The sequence below is a fragment of the Crocodylus siamensis genome, chromosome 2 (assembly GCF_052110815.1).
Source record: "Crocodylus siamensis isolate JL-2025a chromosome 2, ASM5211081v1, whole genome shotgun sequence".
In the NCBI taxonomy this organism is placed as follows: domain Eukaryota; kingdom Metazoa; phylum Chordata; order Crocodylia; family Crocodylidae; genus Crocodylus; species Crocodylus siamensis.
The window spans coordinates 275,808,245-275,833,529 of NC_143396.1; the positions used below are offsets into that span (position 1 = coordinate 275,808,245).

Here is a 25,285-nt window from a genome sequence, read left to right on the forward strand (position 1 = left end):
ACGGTCTGCCGCCCAGACCTGCGCTTTGACACCCTCGTGCCCCAGCCAGTCCCTCCGCTGCCCAACACCAGCACCTGGAGGCCAGGACTGGGCCTCGCACATGAAGATGCTGCATCCGGGAGCAGCTGACTCTGGTGCGAACTGCACCGGAGTTTATCCCTGTGAATTAGTTGAACATGTAGATGCACCCAGTGGTGTGTAAAGTTGTCTAACCATGAAGAATCAAAGTCCAAGCTATTTTGACTGAGAACCTTTGGGCGGCTTTAGAATATCAGTCACCTCAGTCATTTAGTAAGTACATTAACAGCTAGTTTCTAAGTAAGATCAGTTTCCATTTGGCATAGAAAATTAAACAAGCCTCCAAAGGAGAAGTTTACAGAAGTAATCTTTCATATTGGTCTCTGAAAGCTCTGTCCTTTTCTTTGTATTCTCTGATCGTCTTTAACCTTGTCTCTTTCAGATCCATTTAGGATTTGAAACAGTTTGTTCAACTCCATTATCAAAGTGAACATTTGCAACAAGGACAACTTTTGGCAAAACATCCATGTGATTAAAGGTAATATGCTAATCATTTCATTGCTTTATTATTAGGGCTGTGTAAAATTTCAGTAGCCTTTTCATTTCAGAGGAGTTTCGGTGCCCGAAACACTGAATCCAAAATGAAACAGAAGGCTCTGAAACATTTCCAAAATGAAACAAAACCATCCAAAATGTTTTAGAAATGTTTCAGAGCCAGGCTTGAAGGGAAACAGAAACTAAGAAGAGGGAGGGGGAAGCGGGGCGGAAGAACCGCTCTGATACTGACATCTGTAGCAGTCCAGTGTCTGCGAGCTGTCTCCAAGGTCCCTTCCCATCCCAGCACTCTGGGGGGGAGGGCAGCCTGCTGTCATCCTGCTTGCAGATCCGGAGGCCTGCGCCCCCCAGGAGTCTGGCACAGCCCCATAGCCCTCCTAGGGGGCGCAGGCCCCCGGATCTGTGTGTGTGATGACAGCATGCTACCGCTGCCAGCTGGGGCTGGGGCCACTGCCAGCACCTGAGTTTGCCTGGCACAGCCCACGCTGAGTACAGCTGGGGAGCTGTGGGAGAAGCCCCCATGGCTGCCCTGCCCAGCCCCACCACCTGGCACTTAAAAAAAAAAAAAAAAAAAAAAAAAAAAAAAAAAAAAAAAAGAAGTCCTGCACTCACCAGCTGTAGCTGGGCCTATGGAGGCTCTGAGGCCTCCTGGCAGAGCCCCCCACATGCATTCCCCGCTCCCTGGTGTCCCTGCCCCTGACTGATGCCCCCCCTGCTTGGCCCCAGCATTTTTTTTAGTATGTTAAAAAAAAAAAAAAAAAGCTAACTCACCAGCTGCAGCAAGGGTGATTGGCCTCCGGATACTCATGGCAGAGCCCCTCCACACAGTGTGGGGCAGTAGAGGGCAGCAGGGATTGCCCCCCTCCACCTGGCACCCACACAGCACCTGTCACATCGCTGCATGCTGTCTGGGAGCCGGGGCGGCTCCAACAGTCACTTGAAGCCTGGGAGCTCTCAGCCCCAGTGGCCCCAGCTCCCAGGCAGTGCTCGGTACCCTGCCAGGCCATGCTGCAGCCGTGCCATAGGGCAGCTGCCACATGGGTGACAGGCAGTGGGGGGGCGATCCCCACTGCCCCGTGTTGCGTGTGGGGGCTCTGCCACAAGTGCTCTGAGGCCCCAGTTGCCGATTCTGCAGCCGGTGATTGCAGGGCTTTGTTTGTTTTTTTTAAGTGCCAAGACTAGGCTGGGGTTGTGTGGGGGATGGGCCAGGCAGGCCAGCCATGGGGGCTTCTCCAGTGGCTCCCCTCACCCAGGGAGAGGCAGGCGCAGCCAGAGGAGCCACAGGAGAATCTGCAGCCGCTTGGCTGTGCTTGCCTCTCCCCAGCCGATCCGTATCTCCAAAACAGCATCAAAACTCTGCAACAGATTTGGCTGAATCAAAACAGAGCAGTGATCCAAAACACCAAAATGAATCGCTGTCCTCCCAAATGGCTGAATCCGAAATCAAAACAAGACATTATTGTCCCAGTGCAGAAGCTACTACTGTTACTGCTGGGAGGTTAGTGCTCCCTTCCTTTTCTGTTTTTGACTAAGCATCCAAAGACCTGCCTATCTTTTATCTAAAGAGCATGCTTTCTGCCATCCTGACACACTAAAGCAAGTCAAACGCAGTCCCAGCTTTTTGTTTGAAAACCAGAGCTATGGAGTGAACAACATGGATTTTTCTATTGATGTGCACAATTTTGGCAAACTCATGCAGTATCATTTCCTAAAGCTGAAGAGAAATATCTGAAACAGCCAAGAATGTGCCATGTACCTTGTCCACACTGCAAAACAATGCATGTTGGAACTTGAGCGTTCCAGAATAGTTGTGCCATGCTGTAATCTCTTTGTTGAAATGCATTAAGGTAGTGGTGATTTAATAAAATGTAACAGGCCTATATCTACTCTCATGCCCACTTATAATCTGAAATAAGTTATTTGAAACCAGTGGTATAGCATTGATGCTAATGAGAGCAGAACTGAGCCTGAGAACTCTACCTAGATTTGAGCATTTGCTAGACTGGGTCATTTTAAGTGATGCCAGAGAGTCCTGAAATTCAGGTGTCAACTGCAGGGTGAGACTAAACTGATTGACTTCAGTTTTATTACCTGTGAACTGAAATGACCTATTTCAAGAAACATAGAAGTACAAGAGCTGCTTGCATACAATTTTTTATAGAAACTTAGGGCATTTAAACATGTGCTTCAGGGAGTGTGTGTGATGTGCGTGTGTGTGTGTGGGGGGGAGTGCTTTAATTAGAGCGGATCAGAGAGCTGCTCTAACCCATGCTGAAAAATGGCAGTGGGGGTGCTTTAACTAAAAATTGTCGAATGAGCTTCAGTTAAAGAGGCCCCGCCACCATTTTTCGGCATGGGGATGCTGATACATGTAATGCTAGAATCTGCTGGAGTGCAGTAATTACTACACTTCAGCAGACTGGATTAATCAAGTCTGCTCAAAGTGTTGTAATTATAGCATATTGGAGCAGCCTTGTTGCACATGTAGAGGTGCCTTTAAAACCCACTTATAGCCAAGTACAGCTTTCAGGGTCTTGGTGTATTGCCATTGTGCCACTGGTACTGAGTAAATTTTATCCTGCATTAAACCAAATGGAGACAGGCAGTTCAGAGGGGTTTAGATTAGATCAGATCACCAGTTTATCTAGCTGGAATCATAAGCCCACTAGTGATGCTAGTGGGCTTATGACTAGTACAAGATGCTTCAGAGTCAGATACAAGAAAGCCCACAACAGACATTGGGCTCACGGTGAAGTTTTTTCCTAACTCATGGTGCGCGCGCGCACATGCACGCACGCACACACACGCATGCTTTGATTAAATAGCCTATCTTATACAACTGTGAATGTTGTCATTATTCAAATTCAGTGGCTAATCTATTGGAAACCTAGGCTGCTGTTGGCTTAAGTCAGTGGCCCTCAACCTTTTTAGAGTCACAGCACCCCTTGGAAAATGCCGGCTCTTAGTTTTCACTCTTTTTTGACTAAAGAAGAGTAGTAGAACAGTGTTTCTGCTACAAAGAACTAAGAAAGACTGCAACTATGGATTTCTATTTGAAAACTCTGGGTTTATCTTGTGAATCATGTTTGTAAGCCTAAGAGGGTGCTGTGGTATCCTGGTTGAGAATCACTGGCTTAAGTGCTATCTTGCAGCTGGGAGCTCTGTAGGTTAATTATGCCCTGTTTAAAGCAAAAACAAAACAGAAAAATACTTGTATTTTTTCAGCTTAATATGACATTCTCTTTTGCTTTTTTCCACTGTGTGGTAGGTGGGTTAGCGTTTGTCAAACAGTTTGCTGCTCGGTGTTCCAATGGTTGTTTTAAACAACATCACCACCAGAAATTCAAATCCTGTTTATTTGCTCAGTGCCTCCAAAAGGGATTGGGATAGGTCCATTCAGCCATTGTGGCTGTTTTTTTATCATAATTTGGATTACATGTATCAAGTTGTGTTTTTTTAACCAGTCTTCTCCATATAGATTTTTCATGGAAAAGCAAGAATAGATTCTGCTACTTTTTTTTAATTGGAACATTTGAGTTTAATTAGACTGAGGAGAAAGTAAATGTATCTCTTAATTCACTGCTAGAAAAAATTTAAGGCTCAGAGTAGGTGACTCATCCACTAGAACAGAATTTATTCCCTTTGTTTGTAAAACGCTATTTATTGCTGTGCTGTGCATTGCTATGGCTACTGTATGTCATTGGTGATATCAGCACATACAGTACATAAACTGAGAGCTAGACCCAGATTGAAAGATAATATAGTACTTATGATAATGATAAATCATCCACATTAGCTACCTGCCATGGGGCTTTAGCTTTTCTTACATAAAAGCTGCAATGAAACCCATCAAACATTGCCTCAAAAACAGAAAATTCTTCTCCATGTAGATCATGTCACCTCCACTGTGTCAATGTTATAAACAATTTGACAGTGTCCTGTAAGTGATTTCTCTCTTCAAAGCTGTATTTTCAATTATTTAATTTCTAGTTATTTTTAATGTTTGATATTTAAAGTTGTTATAAGCATCACTGCACTAAAGACTGTATAGATTTCTCTTGCACTCCTTTAGCATTTCTAACTGGAGCTTGCAAACAATTAATCTGTTTCAGTTAAAGTCTATTTTTCCCCAATTATATGGCTGGCATTCTTTTCTGAAATGCATGAAGTACAATCACTTCTGCCATTCTATTCAATCAAGCACTTAAGTCGCATAGATTTTTGAAATGGCCTGGGCTTCAGCAGCTTGGGAGCTGATTCACTAAGGCATCTGCTGTGACACTAGCCCGCCAGCCACCACTTGCTGAGCCAGAATTATTTGTCTTTGTCATTTAGAAACAATCTGTAGGGCTTAACTTGATCTCAGGGATGTACCAGGTCTGCTATTGCCCAATAATAGAATTTCATTAGGTCTAACAACATTTTTCAGCTTAGACAGCTTGTTTAAATATATGTATAAAGCTAGGGAAGTGTTTTAAATACTTGGTAGCAGGAGCAGAGTGAAAGTGAGATGAAATGGGCAGAATTTGCCAATTGGGGAGCAGCTTGGGAGGGCAGCAAGTGGCCTCTAGGATAGCAGGGGATCAACCCCTTTGGCAGAGCAGATGGACTTAATTTCGCCTTTAACGAAGGGCTGTATTGCCAATCTCAAGAGTACAGAACTAGAAACCAGCACCAAACCTCAGAGACCACTTCCAGCCCGATAAACACATTTTTCAGTGCAAGTCCACTGTAGTCCTGCCCCTTGCCCATGCAATGTGGCACCATTGCAAAGAGCTCTGCAACCTGAAAAGTGCAAGGAACGACCCCATGTGGGGTCTAGTCAAAGCTATGCTTCTTGTTTCCAGTGAATCAGCAAATAACATACAAGGAGACTTAGAACAGGTGAGGTGCATGCAGCCTAGCTCAGAGCGGACGGGGAGGCAATCATGCAGAATCAGAAAGGCAGGAAGAAGAGTGGTTCTGAACTGCACAGAGACTCATGGTGGCACATGACTCAGTTCTTGCTAATCTTGCCTCTTGTGCCAATAAGATACCACCGCCCATCAGTCACTGCTGGATCCCAAGTAAATAGTGTGAAGATCTTTCCTCTGTTTCCTGAGTTCGAATTTCTTACTACCGTGAGTTCAAAAAATCCACAGGGTGAGAAATCATATGGATTACTGGGTACTCTTATGAATGGGAGGGTATACCTCACGTACAGAAATGTCTACTTTATCTGCAGGTATTAAAGCTGCCAATCCTCCCCTCTTCAGAGATAAGTCCAAGTCCCAAATGAGGGCCCTCAGCCTGAACCTCCGTGTTTAAGAGGAACAACCTGATCCCTCCTTCACAAGCTCAGGGGTGTTGGTTCTGCTGGTTGTTGAAATACGGGTTCTGGTTCCACCTTCATTCTTCAGTCTGTCACACTTATCCCTTGAATTTTGTGTGGTGCATGATGTAGTTTAGAAATTGGCTTGAGAATTTGTTTTGGATCTGGGGAAGCATTTGAGGTTTGGGGCCGGCTCATTGCTCACCTCGAGTTCCAGTTGGTTTCCAGTTTTATTTTATTTTTTAAATGCAGTGCTGTAGGAGTTAAAGTCCCCGTGATATCACACTGCTCTGTGCAGCTGCTAATTAAAGTCATTGTGAAGGATTTTAAAGTAATTGCAGATATTATAAATTTTTGATCTGTGGTGTAATTGCTAATGTGGGCCTGAAATGTTTTTCTTCAGTGTGGTTTAGTTTGTTGCTCATGGTGGAAATAGTCTTTATGATGTAATCTTCTGTTTGTGAGCTGGGACCAGTAGTGGCGATAGCATTTGGGGGTACATAAGCTATGCTTACCTTGGCTTATCGTAAAACTGTATAATTGAAGGGGCCTGTGTTACGTGCGGTAAAGGTGGCTCACGTTATGAATTCTTATGAGGCAGAACTGGACAAATTCCCTACAGGGCAGAACTCCAGTGAAGACAATGGGGTTACACCCAAGATGAGTCTGGTCCCTTTGTCCGTGGGTCACACATCTTGTTTATTCATTGTGAAATGGGTTTATCTGTTGATGGCTGCAGTTTTCCCAACAGTAATTTGTGCCGTTTTCGCACACACTCTCATAATTTTTTTTTACAGTGGTGGACAAAAGTATTTTATTTCTAATGCTCAAGTATAGGGGAAAATCCTAATTTTACGGAAGTGAATATAAACGATAGACTAAATAACATGCTGCAATGCAGAGCGTTGTGCGATTGCCTCCTTGCTAGTGTTCACCCATTCCGATCCCCCTGTTTCAGCTGTATATGGTCCACAAACAGAATCAACAGAAAACTAAGGTCAGATTTATAAGGGTATCGAGGTGCCTAATGATGCAAACGGGCACTTCTGTCAATCCTACTGTGCACCCAACTGCATGAGGTGCCTAGTCTTATTCATTTCAGTGGTGTTTAGGGGCTTGATCCAAATCATTCCCATTGGTAACCTCACTTGAGTGTTGCAGCACCTAAAGGTAAGGTGCCTTGCTCCAGGAGGGCAGTCCAGATCCACAGTTGTTGGCAGTTTGGAGTTTGGAGTTGTTGGCCTCCAAAAGCCAATCTAACGTGCCCAGGCTCTGAGCAGGAAGGAGCCTATAGCGAGGTAACAGGAAAAGCCAGTCTGAACTCCTGCTTATACTCACAGACTGACTCAGGGCTGTCCTTGAGGTGCCTCTGTCAAAAGGGATAGGGGTAGGTTCATTCAGATCCAAAACTCCCAAAGGAGAGATGCCTACTTAAACAAGATGCCTTGCCAATGCCAAGTGCATTGAATTCAGTACAAAGTACAGCAACTGTGGTCACTCACAGAAACAAAGAAAATGATGGAGCTGCCTTTTGGACAATAGTGGTTAGAAAAATACCCTGGGATACAGGCAACCTGAGTTCTAGGCTTTCCTCAGCCGGAGGGGACTCAAACTCATATCTCCTGCTTCCCAGGACACTGCACTACACTATACTACCAGAGTACAGCACATTTCAGGTGGAGGCACACTCCACTCCTGCTGAAGCTAGACCCCTGGACAGTGAAGAGGAAGAGTTCTGGGGTGAAAAGGAAAGCAAACAAGGGGAATTGTGACTCTTGTCCAATGAGGAGGGCACTTTGATGGGAGAAAACCTGAGTTCCAGTTCCTGCTCCTAAGAACAAGCCTGTGCATTCTTCATTTAGACTGTCTTAGTTTAAAAAACCCTGGAAATACCATATTCAATTAGAAGATGACCCTGATTATAAGACAATTTAGATACTATATATGGAAAATGTATATATTTGTCATATTTTCCAAATATAGAATCTAATGATCAGCGGTGTGCCTTGAATTTGTTCTCCTTCCACTACTACAGCAGAGAAAATAAATATGAAGATCAGATTTGCTCTCTGGTTCCCCCTACCTTTTCCCCTTCTCTTTCTCTTTACTGTTAGATGCTGCTCTACCTGAGCATGGCAAAGTGAGGAGCAAATTTTAAAACAAGAACCTTGAAATTAAACATGGCTGTAGTAATTTGCATATAGTCCCCATAGACTTAGTTCATCCAGAATTGATGAATGTTACTTTTTTTTAAACTGTTGCAAGTTTTAGCATAGGCATTTCATAAATACACTGTTGAGCAGCACTTTGCATTTACTTATGTTTTGTATAAACTATGCATGGTATTAATCCAAAGCCAAAAGGCCACATATTTCACTGGGCTGTGCTCCACCATAGCCAACAGCATTTCAAGGCCTGTTGACCTCACAGCTCAGCTCTGCTCCAGATACTCGCCACAAAGGATTCATGTGCTAATGAGTCCCCACCCATGACTGGAACTGGATATTCTTGTCGCAAGTCCTGGGATGCTCCAAAAATGTATATTCAGATGAAATGCAGGACAACTTGGTCCAGCTTCATCTCATGGAAGGCGGGACCACACTGCAGGAGGGCACAACAGAGGGATTCCAGGTGAACTGTATGCAATGTTGTGGCTCACCATGACTTGAAAAAGAGTGGGTGGTAAGAGGGATTGCACTTAATGGGCACTAACATATGTCTTATTCAAATGGGCTGTACTAATTTATCCTGAATGATTGAGCTCTGCTCTGTTGATAGAATTCAGAACTGAGTTGACTGATTTGGCCCAAGATATGAAATTAAAAAAAAAAAAAAAGTGGTAGGTTCCAATCAGCATGTTTGCCCAATGTGGGCCATGTGTTTTATAGCTATACTCAGTGCTGGCTGCATTTAGCCAGCTTCCCAGTTGGTTTCCATTGCTCAGCACATGCTGCTTTTGGCTGCAGTTTAATGATAGGCAATGTATTTAATGAGATTTCTTTGTATGTGATTATAAGAGAAGGGGCTTTTTTTACCCCATGCCAATTGGGGGAAAAACCTCATCTTGTGTGCAAGTAAATAAGGTAACTGACAGGAATGTAACAAGGATTTCAGTGGACTGTTGGAACCTCTCAGCCCAGAATGGGATTGCATAAGTGCTTAGTCAAGAATTAGGGTCTTAGGTGCTTGATCTGGCTTGCTTCTGAGCATGCTCTGAAGCTTAAGTCTGTGCTCCTACAGAATTTTCCGGATCAAAATTGATTCTGGGTGCTTGTGTGGTTTTGTGGTTGTTGGACTGGGGTCAGCATGGACTGCTTTCTGTGTCTTATGCATCTAAAACTCTACCTAAGTCCTGTTTAGGCACTAACAAGAAAGATTTGGCTCTGGTCCTAAGTGTCTAACCTGCTTAAGTACTTTTGAAAATCCCTGTAGCTTTAGGCACTGAAATACTTTTGAAAATCTGGTCTCTTGATACCAGTACAAGTTGTAGGTATGCAGTCAATGGCTTAGTAGAAATTACTGCATCCCCTTAGCATTGTAAATATTGGAGGTGTTAGGTAGAATAAAAATAATGAAAATATTTTAAATATTTCGCTAGCGTTTCTTTAACATTTTTTTCTTTCCCTGTAGGTACAATTGGTATGACCACAAGTTAAACAAAGAGCAGGTCACAGTCTAGCTTGGTAGATAGCCTTAAGTTATATTTCTCCTCCTCCACTGGTTTTCCCCCAAAATAAATTCTTTGGTGTTTCTGCTTCCAAAAATGCTGACCTACTATGAGTGCTCCTATCAGGGCGCATTGAAATTCAGAGTTTCTGTTCTACCTCCCATTCAGTGGCATGAGGGTTGGCTATTTAAATCTTTAGATGTCAAGACATGTCCCAAACTAAGTGAAAACTGCCTGCAGATTTCTGCTGCACTCTGGGGGGAAAACCATGTCATTTTGAGAGGTTGCTCTGCCAACTTTTTCCCTCTGTACCACTCTAAATCTGATACAAGACTCTTCTCTACCTTCTGGCTGCACTCCTAAACCCATACTGTCCAGCCCAACGGAGGGACCTCCATGGAGTCTGGGAAGAAGACGGCATATTACACTGGAGCCATTTCTCTTCTTCTAACATGGATTTGACACCCAGCTTAGGAAATTTAGCAATATTATGTGCTATTTAGCAAAGTGTAGCATGTGTCCTGATTCTGTTGCTATGGGCAAAACAATGTTGATAAGGAAGCACATTTCAAAGGGTTATTATAAGGGGCAGTTTGCAACAAAATTAGTTTAACAAATATGTAAAAAAATACCGTGGCTCTGTCTTTTCATGTAAATGCTTTGGGGCTCAGGAACAAAGTTGAATTTGTCCAACTCAATTTTAATGTCTGCAGCATGACAGAGGTGATGAACACACGGGAACCTGTTATGGAAGAATTTACATTAAGCCAATCCCCTGAGGAAGAAGGAGGCCCTTCTACCCAGGTAAATATAAACAGAGTATTTTTATTGCTTCATAATAACTAGCAGTAAATATTAAGCCAAGTAGCAAAACCGACAGTGAGAGACCCGGTAAAACACTCTCTGAACTTTACGTTTAATCCTATTTAAAGATGAAGGATCATTCTTTTAGTGAAGCCAATGGCAAAGTTGCTAGTGAGTTGAATAGAAGGAAGTGCTATTTCATGTAATTGTAAAGTTATCTGGATATTGAAAGTGGAACAGTTCAGGCAAAGACTGAGGCCTATCAGTAACTCATACTGTGTTATTGCAAAAAATAAGATAATGGTAAACATGTAGAATATTTTGAGCATGGGAGGGGGGCTTAGACATCGCTACAGAAGGACATATACAGCAAATATCTTACCACACCTCCTCTAACTACTGCCAGGATAGCCAGGTAACTTCAAAGTGAGTTTTAATTTAAAGGAAGAGGTTAAATGATACAAAACAGAACTAAGATTATACTTGTCCACTTTTTCATGTACTGTTTATAGTCCTTGTTTCAGCCTTGAACAAAGATGAATGTTATGTAGTTGCCAGCAACACTACCCGTGTCTGTTGATTTCAAGCTGCAAACAGATTTTCTCAGGATAACTCATACAATCGCAATGCACTTGCCAACAGGCTCTCAAGTTGAACTACATAAACAGCAGCTAAAATTCCCATTTTGTTTTAGTTGACTGTTTGCTGTGATGTCACTACCAGGGAAGTAATTCCCTTGGGATGGTCCTGCTTGATGTCAAGTTTACTTTTCAACATGAAAGTCACTGATGCAAGTGAAGTTGATACTGCCCACAAAAAAAGCAATGTTAGAAGAAAACAGTTACAGTTCCTAAGTCAGGCTCTCAAAAGTTAGGAAATGCCCGAATTTAGGTGGTTTGTGAAACCTTAATTTAGCCCCCTTGTCCATATTCATTTAAGGTACCATTCAAAGTTTTTGATACAGTATGTTACTGGAAGATGTAACATAAAATAGCTACTGATAATAATTGATGCTTGTCTTTCGGTGAAAATGATCTCCAGGTTGCCCATTTTGTATGATTGTGTTACTAAATATTGAGTTTTATATTCTACATAATAATTCACTGAAATGAAGCTTCTTATTAAACTGTCATGGCGAGATGATGTGAATAAATCACATTGGAGTCATAGCAAGGAAGGACAAAGGATTTAAAAATGCATCTTAGATTTTAGTAACATAATTATGACTTTGTCCTAAACTTCTTGCAAACATTAAATGCAAATGTTAGATTCATATTAGGCTATATACAATGACATTTTTGCTAAAGCATTCTGATTACTTTTATTAAGCATGTTGTGTCATCTCAGTGATTGCATGCTGTCCATATGCTTTAGGCCAAAGAAGGCAATCTCTTGTTCTTCAGACAACTGGAGATTATTAAAGACAGTATCCACAGCCATAAGAGCAGCTTTGTATCCCTTAATAGTGTGCACATCAGCTAGTGGGGTGGGGGAATGGGGTCAGTGGGCTCGGTATAGTGTCCTCTCCAGTATTCCTTGACTGGCAGTATATGACACAGGGCTTTTAAGGGGTATGGGTAATGTTAAGGTAGAGGGGAAAATATAGAGAATACATTGGAATCAGTAAAGAAAGAGAAGTCCCTCTTCCTCAGGACAGCTTTCCTAAGCACTCACCATCACAGTCTCCATGAAAATCCTTGTGCAGCTTTTTGACATATATATCACTAAAAAACTTACAAGGCTTTTCCAGACTCGCGTGAGAAGTATCCCAAGTTGTCAAAAAGACTGCCATCCATTGTGGTGGAACCAACTGAGTCAGGGGAAGTTGAAAGTGGGGAGCTACGCTGGCCACCTGATGACCTGAAACCAGGGGAAGATAAGAATCCCCTTGCTGACCAAAGAGTCCGTGTTCAACAGCAGCAAATGGGGCTGGAAGGTATGAATTAATCATTTCTACCCTCTGATATTGAGGCAGTGCAGAGCATGGCAATTTATAGAAGACATATAGAGGCATGCGATGGGTACTTCTATGCTACACTGATGGATGCCTTAGAAATACCTGAGCTGATCTGAGATAGTTGAAAGGACTGAAAACTCATTGTTTGCTTTAGAGCAGGGGTGTCAAACATATGGCCTGTGGGCTGGATCTGCCCATGGAGGGTGGTCATTGGGCCCAGGAGGCTTACAGTACAGTTGCCAACAACAAAGGAGTTAATGCCACTGCTGCTCAAGCCCCGTTGTCACAGCTGATGCAGGCAGCAAGCAGAGAGTGAGTGCACCACTGAACTTAATTTTTTAAATCACCGCTGGCAACTAAAACCCATGGCAGTTGGTGCTGGGGGGGGGGCTGAGGGGTGGCACTGTTACCTTCTTGGGTGCTGGCCACACTGATGCAGAGGTTCAGCAGCTGCCATTGCAAGGTTGAGTGGAGTCACAGTAAATCCTTAGCTACTAGTGCTGATACAGTGGCTCTGGCAGCCGTGGTGAGAAGCCCCACACTCCAGATCTAGCCCTCCAACTCATTCCTCCAACTCTAGATCTTTAGAGCGGTGGGGGCCAACCTTTTGGCAGGGGTGCTATAAATTAGCCCTCTGCCCTCCTTGAATGCCACTCCCATCCCTTCCCCTGCCTGATCTACTGCTCTGCTTTCTTCCCTGGGCTCTTTGCCTGATTTGCTGCTTTCCTTTCTGCTTCCTGCTGTGTCTGAGGCCATGCTCCCTGTTCCCTCTCTAGTCTGCTGAGTGCCACACACAGAGGCTGCCTGTGCTACTTATGGCACTTGTGCTGCAGGTTGGCCACCTCTGCACTAGAGTATCTGAAAAGTTTAAAATCCAGCAAATTTGCCACTGTCTATTCAAATGACCAAAAGTCAGCTTGTTACATATTAGCAGTTCGCTGTGACCCAAGAAACAAGCGTCTCAAAAGCTGTATAATCACCTTCTGTATATATACATAAATATATTAGCTTAGAAGCAAAATGTCTAATACCTGTGCGTTTTCAGAATGTTACTGAGATGTTCGTTATTTTAGACATGCTCAGGCATAATCACTAATGGTGTCACGTAGTGGTAAATTTCTAGCTAGAGATATGAACGTGTCAGAGTATATGTCCTATACTAAGATCTGCATTATGTAGGCTGTTCTATTTGTTCCATTTTTGTTTAGCTTCAATATTCCCCCATCTCTACAAACCTTTATGTAGTTTGCATTTAAAGGCATCAACATTTGAAGTCCTAACTCCCACTGGCTTCGGCAGGGCTGCCTTTGAGAATAGTGGTTGCAAAATCAGATGCTATATTCTTCCCCTGCTGTTTGCAGTTTCCCTTATCTTCAAGAGGCAGAATCAGGCAATAGCAAATAGCTCTTTTCTTGAAGTCAGTCAAACGATACGCCATTTCAGCTGGTATTTTTGGGCTTTAGGCATGTGGCGATAGCAGGGTATAATCATTCTGTCTAATTCAAGAGGAAATGTTAAAAGGATCTACATTTACAAGCCTTGCTTGCGTATCGTGACCATTAATTTTTGCTGAGCAATAGTTCAAAGACCAGTACCTGAGGTCCTTGGTACTGGGAACTCGAGCAGATTTCATTAACAAGGCATGTTCCTGCAGTCTTTATTCAGCTGCTACATTGCCAGAGACTTCAGTGGGAGTTGTTATATCTTAAACAAGAGTAATCAGCACCTTTCCATTTCAGTAATATCAATTTTCGGTGTCTGTAGTCACCTGGAAAGTTGAGTTGCTGTGCAGCTAGTGTTCCCTACTCTGAATGTCACAGCTGGTTTGAAAGTACAGTTAATTACTAATTGTAAGTCTGAACACACAAATGTGTATTATCTACTTCAGTGAGCACAGTGAATCAAGCAGGGTTGTCATAGCCATATGAGGAAATAAATACTGATGAACTACCTCTTTGCAGATACTTTAGCACATCCAGCTCAAGAAGCGGAAGACAATACAGATACCATTGAAAACAGAACGGAAGAGGATGACTAGGAACTGCCAGGTCTCAGAAGTGAAACTTCATTGTGAGCATTGTTGAAAAGCTAACACATTCTGAAGACATGTCAAAATAATCTGTATTTAAATCTGCAAAGGTTTTTATTTAGTTAATACATGGTCAGAAATGTATGGGCTTTAGAACTGTTTATATTTCAACATTTAAATTTTTTCAGGCTGGGATTCATATTATTTGCTTAATTTTCCTGAAGAACCAATGGGATGCATTAAAAAAAACAACCACATTTCAGTTACAATGTGATCACAAAGTGAAAATGCTCTCAATTTCAATTAGCATATTTTAGTGGATTCACATTTTAAAGCAAGGCTGCTTTCAGGTACCAACAGCAGCACAAGGGGGTTATAATTCTACAGAAGAAACTTCTTAAATCTAAAAATCTTTCTTGTTTTTAGCCATTTATAACTAGCACTGTGATATTATGGACAATAGCTGTAATATAATGTCACCATTTGACTTTGTAACTTTTTGTATAGAGACACAAGTGTAACATTTGCATAAATAGTGACGTAGAAATTCAAGATTACCTTTGTAGGTGCAGATTAGAGCAGTACTCACCCTTTGACCAATCTGTGCAAATTGAAGTGAACCAGCCTCTTATTAATTGCATTTTAAACAAGAAGTCAGAAGTTTTAGAAATGCTTTATCGATGTGCATTGATGAACTGGAATACGTAGTCACTGGTGTTTGTCGAGTGAGACTGTTTGTTGTAGATTTGATTGGGTGGATTGTGTTGTTTGTACACACAATTCAGGGCCTGATTCAGCCCTGGTGTGATGGATTACCATCTCCATTGAAGCCACTAGAGACAGCCCCTGCTTCCACCAGGGCTGAATTTGTTTCACAGTTTTCATAGGAACTATTGTGACTATTATTTTATTATGTCTGGTATATAAAATAAGGCCCAAATTGTCCCCAGTGACCTCACTGCAATAACATGAGGCAGCCCTTCCTCTGCATCCCACACAGACCTTCCTCCCTCCACAGCTCAAGGTCTGCTCTGGGGGAAGAGGGAAGAATGGGGCAGTGTGTGGGAGGAATGGGCAGGGTAGGGCTCAGGGAGATGTATTTCATCCTCACGCCTGCCATATTAACACTAACTATTAAAGAACATATGGCCTGGGGCTCTTATCTCTTCTGCTGAGGCCCTGGGAGCAGGTACAGCCAGAGAGACGGATTATGCATCTTAGAGGCCAGAGCTGGTACTGAGAACAAGAGCACCATGGATGACCCTAAGCTTGCCTGGATTCTCTGTGTCTGCTGTGGTCCTTGTAGCCTTTTCCTCCAGTGGGAAAGCCCCACTCTGGGCCCTAGCCCCTGGCAGGTGATGTTTTGGGCCAGACTGACTTCCTATTGGCCAGAACGTAATGGAGTGCTGTCTGGATTCCACCAATCAGTGCCCATCACGGTACAGGGCAGGCGCATCCACGGCGCATTCCTTCTCAGGACTGGACAGGTTCTGCACTTCTAATCAGTGTTTCCGCTGGGAAGAGCAGCTTGCTGGAAATGGATGGGAATAACACCGTTCCTTCCAGCAGTCACTCTAAATTTACTTCCAGGTGTACTCTGCGTCCAGTAATAATTTTCCCTGAAAGAAGCTTTTCAATGTGCAATGATCACTAATAGCTACTGGCCAGGTGTATTAATAAGATAATTTTATACATTCTTAGCTACTAAATTTAATATATTTACGTAAAGAATTCTGTGCAATGAATGTTTATTAATACATAGGAAAGAGACTATTTTACTTCAAAGCAAGATTAATTTATCTATAAAGATATAGTTCATTATTTGGGGTGCTTGGGATCAACGACCCTTTTATAAGCAGTTTAGTATACTATGATGCAATTTTAGGTTCAGCTTTGCTTTCTGAATCTTCATAACAATTTGTTTTGCCTGCTTGCCTTTGACTTCTTTGCTTATTTCTGTCCCATTAATATTCTTGTTTGAATGAAATCCTGGTTGAAAACTGTCCAAAATTTGTGGGAGTAACTGCAAGTTTCAAGAGTTTCATACAGTTCTTTCTGGCTCCTGGTCTTTGTCATCCCCTTTTGTGTGGTGGCAGAACTGTTTTTCACAAAATTGGAAAGGCAAGAACAAACTCAAGACTCTTGCTTGAGTAACACATTATATACTTAGGGGCCAGCCAGCCAGGCATTGGGACAATGAAAACGGCACTAAGGGGAGCACAGCACTGGGCATGATGTGTATCATTTTCACCAGTACAGAAAAACACACAAGTAATCAGACTTTAAGGAACCAGTGAGGCAACTGGGTGGATATGTGGCACTCTTTAAAACCTGTGCTTTTGTATTCGTGGTCCAGAACTTTTAACAAACCCTGGAAAGACGCTGGGTTTAACTATGTAACGCTCAAGTAATAATCAACAGTTTTGCCCCACTCTGCATGAGTGACTCTGAACATATCTCCTTGGTTTTTTTTAATTTCAAAAAGGGAAAATCATTGTCATTTAAAAACATTTCCCCAGGTTTTATCCTTTGCCAGCTTTTGGATACCCTTCCCAACCAGTGTGGCCCGTATCTTGCTTCCACCCAAAGTTTAGTGGGCCTTTCTTCAGCAAGTTTCCCCAGAAACACCAAAGCTTCTGCATGTGGGTTAGGAACACTTCTGTTAACAGGACACATGAATACCTACTTCATTATATTACATAAAACTACAGCCATAATGAGTCTCCAGACTTCATCTTTTGAGACTAATTATTTTTCGCTTTCCTATTTTGTCTTTCATATTATGCCCTTTAAATATTTGAAGTAATAAAACCAATGGATTCTTAAAATTCAGGCGTTATACTAAAGCCAAATGGCCTCAGTTTATCAATTACACAGAGCCAAAAAAGGAGAAGGTTGTATTTTGCTGTAGAAAGGCCAGCGGCCCTAAAATAAGACAGTGAGGTGGAGAGAGAAAAAATACTTTATAAAAACAAACTCTATTTATTCAAATTGCAGGTCTGTATATGCCCATTTATTTTGTCTGTGTGCAACAGTGTTGTCTATCTGATAACTCAATGGTTGTTTTGTAATTTTTTTCTGGATGAAAAAGCTTTGTAGAAACTAAAAAAAGACATTCAGTCATATTTTTCTAGTTTAGCTTGTAGGATAATATTTCATGTAGTGCAGAAAGAAAGTTTTATGGGATAAGGCATTGTTGGATTTTGCTCTATTTCAATTCTTTCTAATTTTGTAAAATGCCATCTGTATATACTATTCAACTACTGTATGTCCTATAGATGTATTACACAATTTAGTCTATTAAAAGCCTATAATGGATCTATTTGAAGAACTGGTAAATCAAAGGCTTCTTGGTTGAAAAACATTAGACATTTGTGGATCTGTGCTCTTCCTGTTCCACATATAATACAGAGAAGCCATTTTCTAGGTTTTTTTTAGTTAGTTGAGCATGCTGATACACTACAAAATGAATGTTCTCACCTTTTTCTTTATGCAGCCAATGGTATAGTATAAACTGTTCTAAAGACAATCAAGCTCTGCAGATGTGTTATTTGCCATTTCCCTTCTCTTTACTAGGACTGCTCCTAGACAAGGGAGCTTGGAATTTATTCCTTATGTGTTGTCTTAAAAATGGCAAACATTTGAACTTCTCTTGTTCAAGCAACCTTCCTGAGCTCTGTTGCCCTGTGTGGAACTCAAAGGTAGCATGGCGTACTAGCAGTGGGCCAACTGACTCATCTTCATTCACCTTTTAATACCAAGCACATTTTAAACATTTGCTCAAAAGGTTATTGTAAAGCCCAATGGGGACTTGCATTACTTGAAGCACATCTATCGTGTGCTTATGCTGAAAGAGTGAGGTCATTTAGTAGATAAGATGAAAGACCAGGATAATCTGTCATAGAACAAACAGCATTTTTCCCAAAATGTCATGTTACCAAAAGGAGAAAGATCATGTAACTCAAGCACTAGACATTCTGTCAATCAATCTGACACTTAAGACTTTATACTCGCAATGGACCATAACACTTTGGTGTGCATGTGTGTCAGTGTAGTGAAAGACATCAAACATAGTGAGAGCCATTTCCTACAATAAGAACGTTTCCCCAGTTAGGAGTGGGATCTACTTTTAGTGGTATCCCACTATTGTCTAGGCCAGGGGTTCCCAAATTTTTTATGCTGCAGCCCAGCAAATCATGGTCCAGCAGTCACAGTCAACCGCAGCTGGAATTTGGGTAAGAATACCCCCATCCCCCAGGCAGGGGTGTGGGCCAAACCCTGCGCTGCTGCAGGCCCTGCAGAACGATCCGTGGCCTCTCCGCCTAGCTCTGGGGGGAGGGGGCTGTGGTTTGCCGGTGCGTGGTCACTTCTGGTCTGGCAGCCGACTGTGCTGTGCACGAGCAGCCAACCCACTGCGGCCTGGCACTGGGCCCTGGCCTGGGGATTGAGAATCCCTGGTCTAGGGTATCTTGTAGCATGGCACAGTTGGCACTTCCTACTATTTATTTATCACCCACATCATGTGAGAACCTCATAAACCTGAGTTTATTTATCATCCTAGTCACATTAGTAATCTCTCCATTTTACAGAGAGAGGTACATCATATAGAAAATGACTTTGCCAAAGTTTCACTGGATGCCTGTGACAGAGCCTAGAATCGAGCCTACGTTTCCTGAATTCCAGTCTCACATCCTGTCCACTGGACCATCCTTCCTGCTGCAGAACCTTAAAAACTGATATCTAAAATGACACTATATGGAAATTCTCCCTCATGTCTTGCATTATTGGTTTCCATTGTTGCATGTTCCCATATCTGAGGAAACACTATAATCCCCCTTGATCACCCTACAGCATGCAGTGTCAACAGACACCATTAACTTTATTCAGATAACAGCAGATTTGTGTTGAGCCATGAGTTTTATATTTACTTTGGTCTGAACATGGACAGTTTACCTTTAATTAGGATGAAAAGAGGAAAGAGCTATCCTTCTGTCAAGCTACAGATAGATATATCTTTTTAAATTGGCTAAAATCCAGCAGAATGCCTCAAATTTATGTAATGTTAAGTGCAGATATTTTCACTGAACTGATCTGCATATTCGCATATAATTGCCATGCATATTCAGCCTTCTGCTTATTGGTGCTTCCTTTGTGATATGTGCTGTTGGACACTTTTACAACTGAACTGGCAAATAAAAAGTCAGTGTCAGAATGGGAAAATCTGATTCTTGTGGTACATTCCACTAAAAAGTATCCCTGTTGTCCTAATTCACATCCCATTTTGAGTCTTCATTAAACCTGATGTAGAAGAGAGCAGTCACAAAACACTACATTGGAAGTATGCGAGAACCCTGTATTATCCACAGTGAGACATTTCAGCTCATGACAGCATGTAAACACCATGTCCACTCTTTGATTATGAAGTTTGTACTCAGACCCTGTTTTTCTGGCATAGACCAGACTGGAAGAACTCCCCAGGAACAGTTTGGGAGCATGAATTCATTTCCTATATTCCATGTTCTTTTATTTCAGTCAGCTGTGGAAAACTGGGATTTCAACTAAGTGTCTGTAACCTCAAACATTTTGTTTAAAAAAACAGAGTTTAAAAAAATCTGAAAATTTCATCTGGAAATTTTGTCAAAAACAATTTTCTTTCTTTTTTTCAAACAGTTTTGGCAAAAATCTTTGACATTTGAGTTGAGTTGACCTTGTTTGAGATGGCTTTGACTTATCTCAAGCCAGAGAATTGGCACTAATATATAGAAATCCAGTTAAAAGAAATCTTCAGAGAAGCAGAATTATTAGTGACTTAATCTCTCTTCCTCTGTTCTGTCCCATAACATCATGTATTCTTTCAGGTTCCAGACGTTCCATTACAAGGGATATGGATATTTTCACACCCATTTACAGTTCCGACATGTTGGGCTGGGAATTTGTTTAGAACACGCATAACTACATTTATTCCAAGAACTAAATGAAACTATGAAATGAAGTCAAGCCTCACCATTAGCTTTTACACATTGTGACAACTTATTTGTACCTGGCCATTTAAATTATGGAAACTTAAACTACCAAACAGCCTTTTCATATTTCCAGACATACCAGATGACATATGGACGTGCATGTGTTAGTTTTGTAATATGCAGAGTAGGTGGGAACACATACATTCAGCTGAATGAGGTAAATTCAGTGTAAGCCCAAATGCTGCTCTTGGCTTCTGTGAGTGGAGAAAAGCAGAACTCAGCCAGTCCCAGCCGGGGAGCAGGTAGAGAAAGGAATGCAAGAGTCGCAGACAGAAGTGCAGCTCCCCACAGTAACTCATAGCACTTCACAGGAAGCACTATGAGTTACAGTGACCCCCAGACCCAATAGATGTTCACTCTTGGGTCCCAAGTGTTGGGGTATTCATCTGCAATTTGGAGAGGCTGCCAGTCTGCAGCTGCTCTCCCCTAGTCCCGTGCCTGCCGCCATCCAGCCCCAGCTCTGTCTTCAGAATGGGAGTGGGGGCTAGGGAGCAGTGGAGTTTGGTCTGGGTTTTTTTCAGCCAGCACTGGAGGATAGGGCAGGTGGCTTGGAGCCACCCCCACCTCAGGAGGGCTCCAAGCTGCCCGCCCCACCCTCTAGCGCAAGCTGCAAAACCCCCAAACTAAATTCCCTCTGCTCCTTTTCCCCCCTCCCATTGTGACGACAGCACAGGCAGTAGGGCTCAGCTGCGTCAGCCCAGCCCTGCTTCTGGTGTGCACAGACAGACATTAATGAAAGCACTTCATTTTGGAGTGTCTTCCATCTGAACCCTCACACAATGTGCTTTCAGGGGCCAGACTGAGCAAAAATTGTCCCTTTTGTCTGTGTCTTCTATGGCAGGAGGGAGTTGTGCTTCTCTTGTAGAAGCCTCCCTGGTTTTTGGGTGTGTGATAGTCCACGCCTCCCATTTCCTTCAGTTGATGTTTCAGTCTCCCAGGAACTGATATTTTAATTCTGAAACCTAAGGATAATTTAAATGAATTATTTCTCTGCTGATGATTTGAGCAGAAACAACCAGCCTAGTTTCTTTATCTGACAGTCCCAGACATCCTTTCAGTCTCAGGCACTGAAAAACTTCGACTGTCTCCTACCCAGATCCCCAGCTACCTCTCTGGTGAGCTCTACAAGGCAGCTAGACGTTGTCAGGAGAGAAGTCTGTGCCATGTTAAACACTGAAAGTGCAGGGAGAGCCTAAAATAAACTGAATCGAACCCGAGAGTTAATAACAGAGCAGTTGCTGTACTGATTCTGTTCTTTATTTCACGAACACTCCCTGCAAACTATTTTATAAAATTTCTCTGGTGCTGCTACAGAATACAGTGAATTTGCCAGAAAAATTTGCCCAGGACTCACTGGGCAGTGCAGCATACTGAGCCTTCAGCACAGTACTAGTCTCCCCTGCTCCTTATCAACTCATCCAGTAGCCCTCTAACTCCCACCACAAACACATACTCCCCAGATCTGAACACACCTATTTTATGTCCTTGCCACATGGGGTTGAGAGTTTGGGGGCACTGTCAGGGGAGGTAAAAGGGACAGTTTCTCTCTAAAACTAAAACATTGAAGATGGTCCCAAAGTTGCTTAAGCTGGCTGTGGGCAGCCACATAGTAGCAGCCTCTGCATGGAAATAGGATCCTTTCAGTGAGGCGACCAAACCTCTTGACTCCTTGCAGCCAAGAATTTCAAGATTACATCATCAGGCAAAAGTGAGTTTCTAGGGTCCCTAAACCCCTTTCTGTAGGAATCTCCAGAAAGATACAATTTATCAGGAGGTCAAATATGAATAAAATATGACCTGGTTTTAGACCATTGTCATTGTAACCTGCAATAAGGATGGTCTTACCTCTGTTGCAGCACTTTGGCAGGGAAATTGTCTCTCCCAAGCGGAAGTGCTGAAATAGTTTTGCTGATATGCATATTCTTGCCCACCTCTGTATTGCAGCACACATAGTGTTTGTCTGAGAGTACCACTCCCAACAGCACACTGGACATACCCTGTGCCATGAATCCCAGCGTGACACTGAAAATAATGGACCTGAGCTGACCTGCGTTGTAGCCAGTGGGAATTTTGCCAAAGCCTTCAATGGGAGCAAGACCAGGGCCAACTGGAACACCTTAATAAAGGCCTGGGGCACAGCACAGCATGCTGGGAAGGGTCCAGTGCTGGAGAGAAAAGTAGCAAACAGTAAGAAAAAAAAATAAAGAAAAACACTTAAAAAAAATCAGGCAGAGAGAGATTTAAGGCCAATTCGCCTATCCACCTTCCTAGCATAAGTCCAGAGGAACTGTTGACTTCAAGAGAGCGACTGGTAAATCTGAGAGAAAAATCCAAGCCTTGACTTTTCCCTGCTGTTTGCAGAGACCATATTTAGGGCCCTCCAGCCCTCCCCTTCCCTCCCCTTTGCTCACACATTACCAGTTTTGTTACCATTTTTGTCTTCCCCCTTTTTTTTCCTTAACTCTTTGGAATCACATTTCAATTCCCCTCGTACTTCTAGCTCCCTCTTTGCTTGTGCCCTGCACACATGTAAAATTAAAGCCTGGATCTCAGGTCCACTTGGAACTGAGGTGACACATCCAAATCCTGGAGCTGACATAAAAGCTAAGGTGCTGCTACCTATTTTTAGCAAGACTGGGTTAAATAAAGTGGCTTATTCATCCCTGAGATTTTAAATGAATTCCAGAGAGGACAAAGAGCCCTGTGTCTTCTCTCCCACCCATTTTTTTCAGCCCAGTTTAAACATGCAGAGCTAAATCCTCCCTGCTTTGTTCCAAGAGTGAGTCAAAATAAGAGCAGAAAATGATTTGCTAGCTCAGCATGAGCCACTGTTTTGCTGACAATAATCTATATGATTTTCATATTTTTTATCAGGAGACTGGAAGTACTTAAAATAATATGAAGCATCAATGGCCAGGACCAAATTCTGCTCTTGCACACACCTATATTAATCCCCTGACTTCAGGGGAATGGCTTTGGACAGACTACAGTGTAGCTGAAAGACACAGGGTCCCGAGGAAATTAAAAAATGAATAATACGAGTTATTTTAAACTTTGCTCTCCATAAATGCTCAGTAATGTATCGGAAAAAAGCATAGCAGATGAAGGCTTTCAAGCTAAGCCAGGGTCCCAAGGAAGGCCAGCTCCCTCGTTAAGTATAGGCCTTTCTGTATCCTTTAAAACATTGTCTGTTTGTAAAAGCAGAGCTTGCATGTGTTCTCCACGCAGCCATGAAATGCATTTGGCAGGGATTTCCACCAGCTGGAAGTTTTAAGCGTGCCATATTCCTGCAACCCCCGTTTCATAGGCAGTTCATTTTAATGAATAGGAAAGTTCCAGATGAACCCAATATTTAACCCCATCACACGTGCTTAATTATAAACTTGTCTGAGGTGTACGTGATCACGTCATCCCCTCGCATCTGAACTCGGTCATACGACGGCACAAGGTAACACAATGGAGCCCTCAGACCTACTGGCTCGAGCATCTAAACTCCCAAGGTTGGGGACTCTCCCTTTCTTTCTTTGCTGTGTTTGCGCTGCGGTCAGCACAAAGCCATCCTGGTCTATGAGTGGGGTCCCCAACGCTACCATAATGCAAACAACAACCAACAGCAAAGGGGTGAGTATCTGGTGCTGGGATCAGTCCCTGTTGACAGCTGCCGGGTCTGTATGGCCTGAGCTGTGCTAATCCACAGTCTATTCACAGCCCTGCAGAGGAAAATACTCATTTCAGGAAATTCCCCTTTCCCAGTATCAGACAGGTTCATCTCTTCCTGTGAGCAAACCTGCCGGATCAAGAGCAGCTCAGCCTACTGGAGAATCTTAGTTTAGAGCCTGGGCTCCCTGGGGAAACCCTGATCAGCAGCCAGCTAGGAGAGAGAGCCAACTAATGGGGTGGTCTGCAGGTTAACAGCAGATGCCATGGATCCCCCTCCCTTTTCCCAAGATGGCTATGTAAGCACAAAGCCAGGGTACACTTCTGCTTTGTCTTCTGCTGCAAAGAGGAGGAACAAAATATAGGGTTTTCCTGCACTCTTCCCATGGTATCCAACCTGGGCCTCCAAGGGGTGTTTTTGCTCCTCGTTCTACTCCATCCAGCCAGGACTGAGTTCTAACTGGGCAGGTACTGCAGAGAGCAGATAGAAACTCTTTCAAATTGCTGAACACATTTGCCTAAATGGAAATAAGAATCAGCAGGGCTGACTCTCTCAAACCTCCTATCCACATCCTTAGAGGTTTGGTAGGAAAACCCTGGACAAATTCAGATCTCTTTCCTACACAAAAGGCTTGTGTGTCTATCTTCAAACACAAATGTTTTGCCACACAGAATTCTGTCAAGAGCTGTGCTTATTATTCCAGCTTTACAATAAAAATTGTTGTGCAAATGACCTAGATACATAGAGCACAGCACTTAAATGGGGATTTAGCTCAATCCAGCATGCACATCTAAGCAGGGAACATATACAAGCTGGGAAAACACCATATTGTGATCATAAAGGACCTTAAGTCCTAGATGCACATTGGATATATGTACCCAGAAGGCAGCGCTGGATTGATACTGTAGCCTACATTTTGACTCAGCTGAAGAAAGGACTCAGAGCAAGGAGGCCGTTGGGCTCTAATCTACGCTAAGCTGCTGGTTTGACTGCTTGTGTTTCAGCCATACACCATGTACAGCTGAGTAAACCATAGGTCCTTACTGAGACCAAGTAACTATTCCATTTGTTGCTTAAATGATGCACATGCAGATATTCTTATATGCCAATATTCACCATCAACACTTGTTCTTCAGTAGTACTACATACACTCTCAAACAGGAAAGTATCTGATTCTCTTTTTAATAGAATTTCAGCAGGAATAAGCACATGAGTATAGACAGCAGGAGCATGGCAGGAGCAGGCCAGAGTTTGCATCAGAAA

General features: G+C 42.8%; 1 protein-coding gene across 3 annotated transcripts in view; it reads left to right on the forward strand.

Moving 5' to 3' along the window:
• LBHD2 (LBH domain containing 2) overlaps nt 1–19,788 on the forward strand; it is a 32,598-nt gene extending 12,810 nt beyond the window's left edge. For 2 of the 3 annotated variants that reach the window (XM_090034082.1, XM_090034084.1), the window contains exons 2-5: nt 461–556; nt 10,265–10,355; nt 12,096–12,291; nt 14,274–17,659. In XM_090034082.1, coding sequence (XP_089890208.1) covers nt 10,266–10,355; nt 12,096–12,291; nt 14,274–14,350 — 363 coding nt within the window. In that variant the 5' untranslated portion in view covers nt 461–556; nt 10,265 and the 3' untranslated portion in view covers nt 14,351–17,659. Of the gene's footprint in view, nt 1–460; nt 557–10,264; nt 10,356–12,095; nt 12,292–14,273; nt 17,660–18,930 lie in introns of those variants that run through there. The other variant, XM_090034083.1, reaches the window with a different exon arrangement.
• Nucleotides 19,789–25,285: the final 5,497 nt, after the last annotated feature.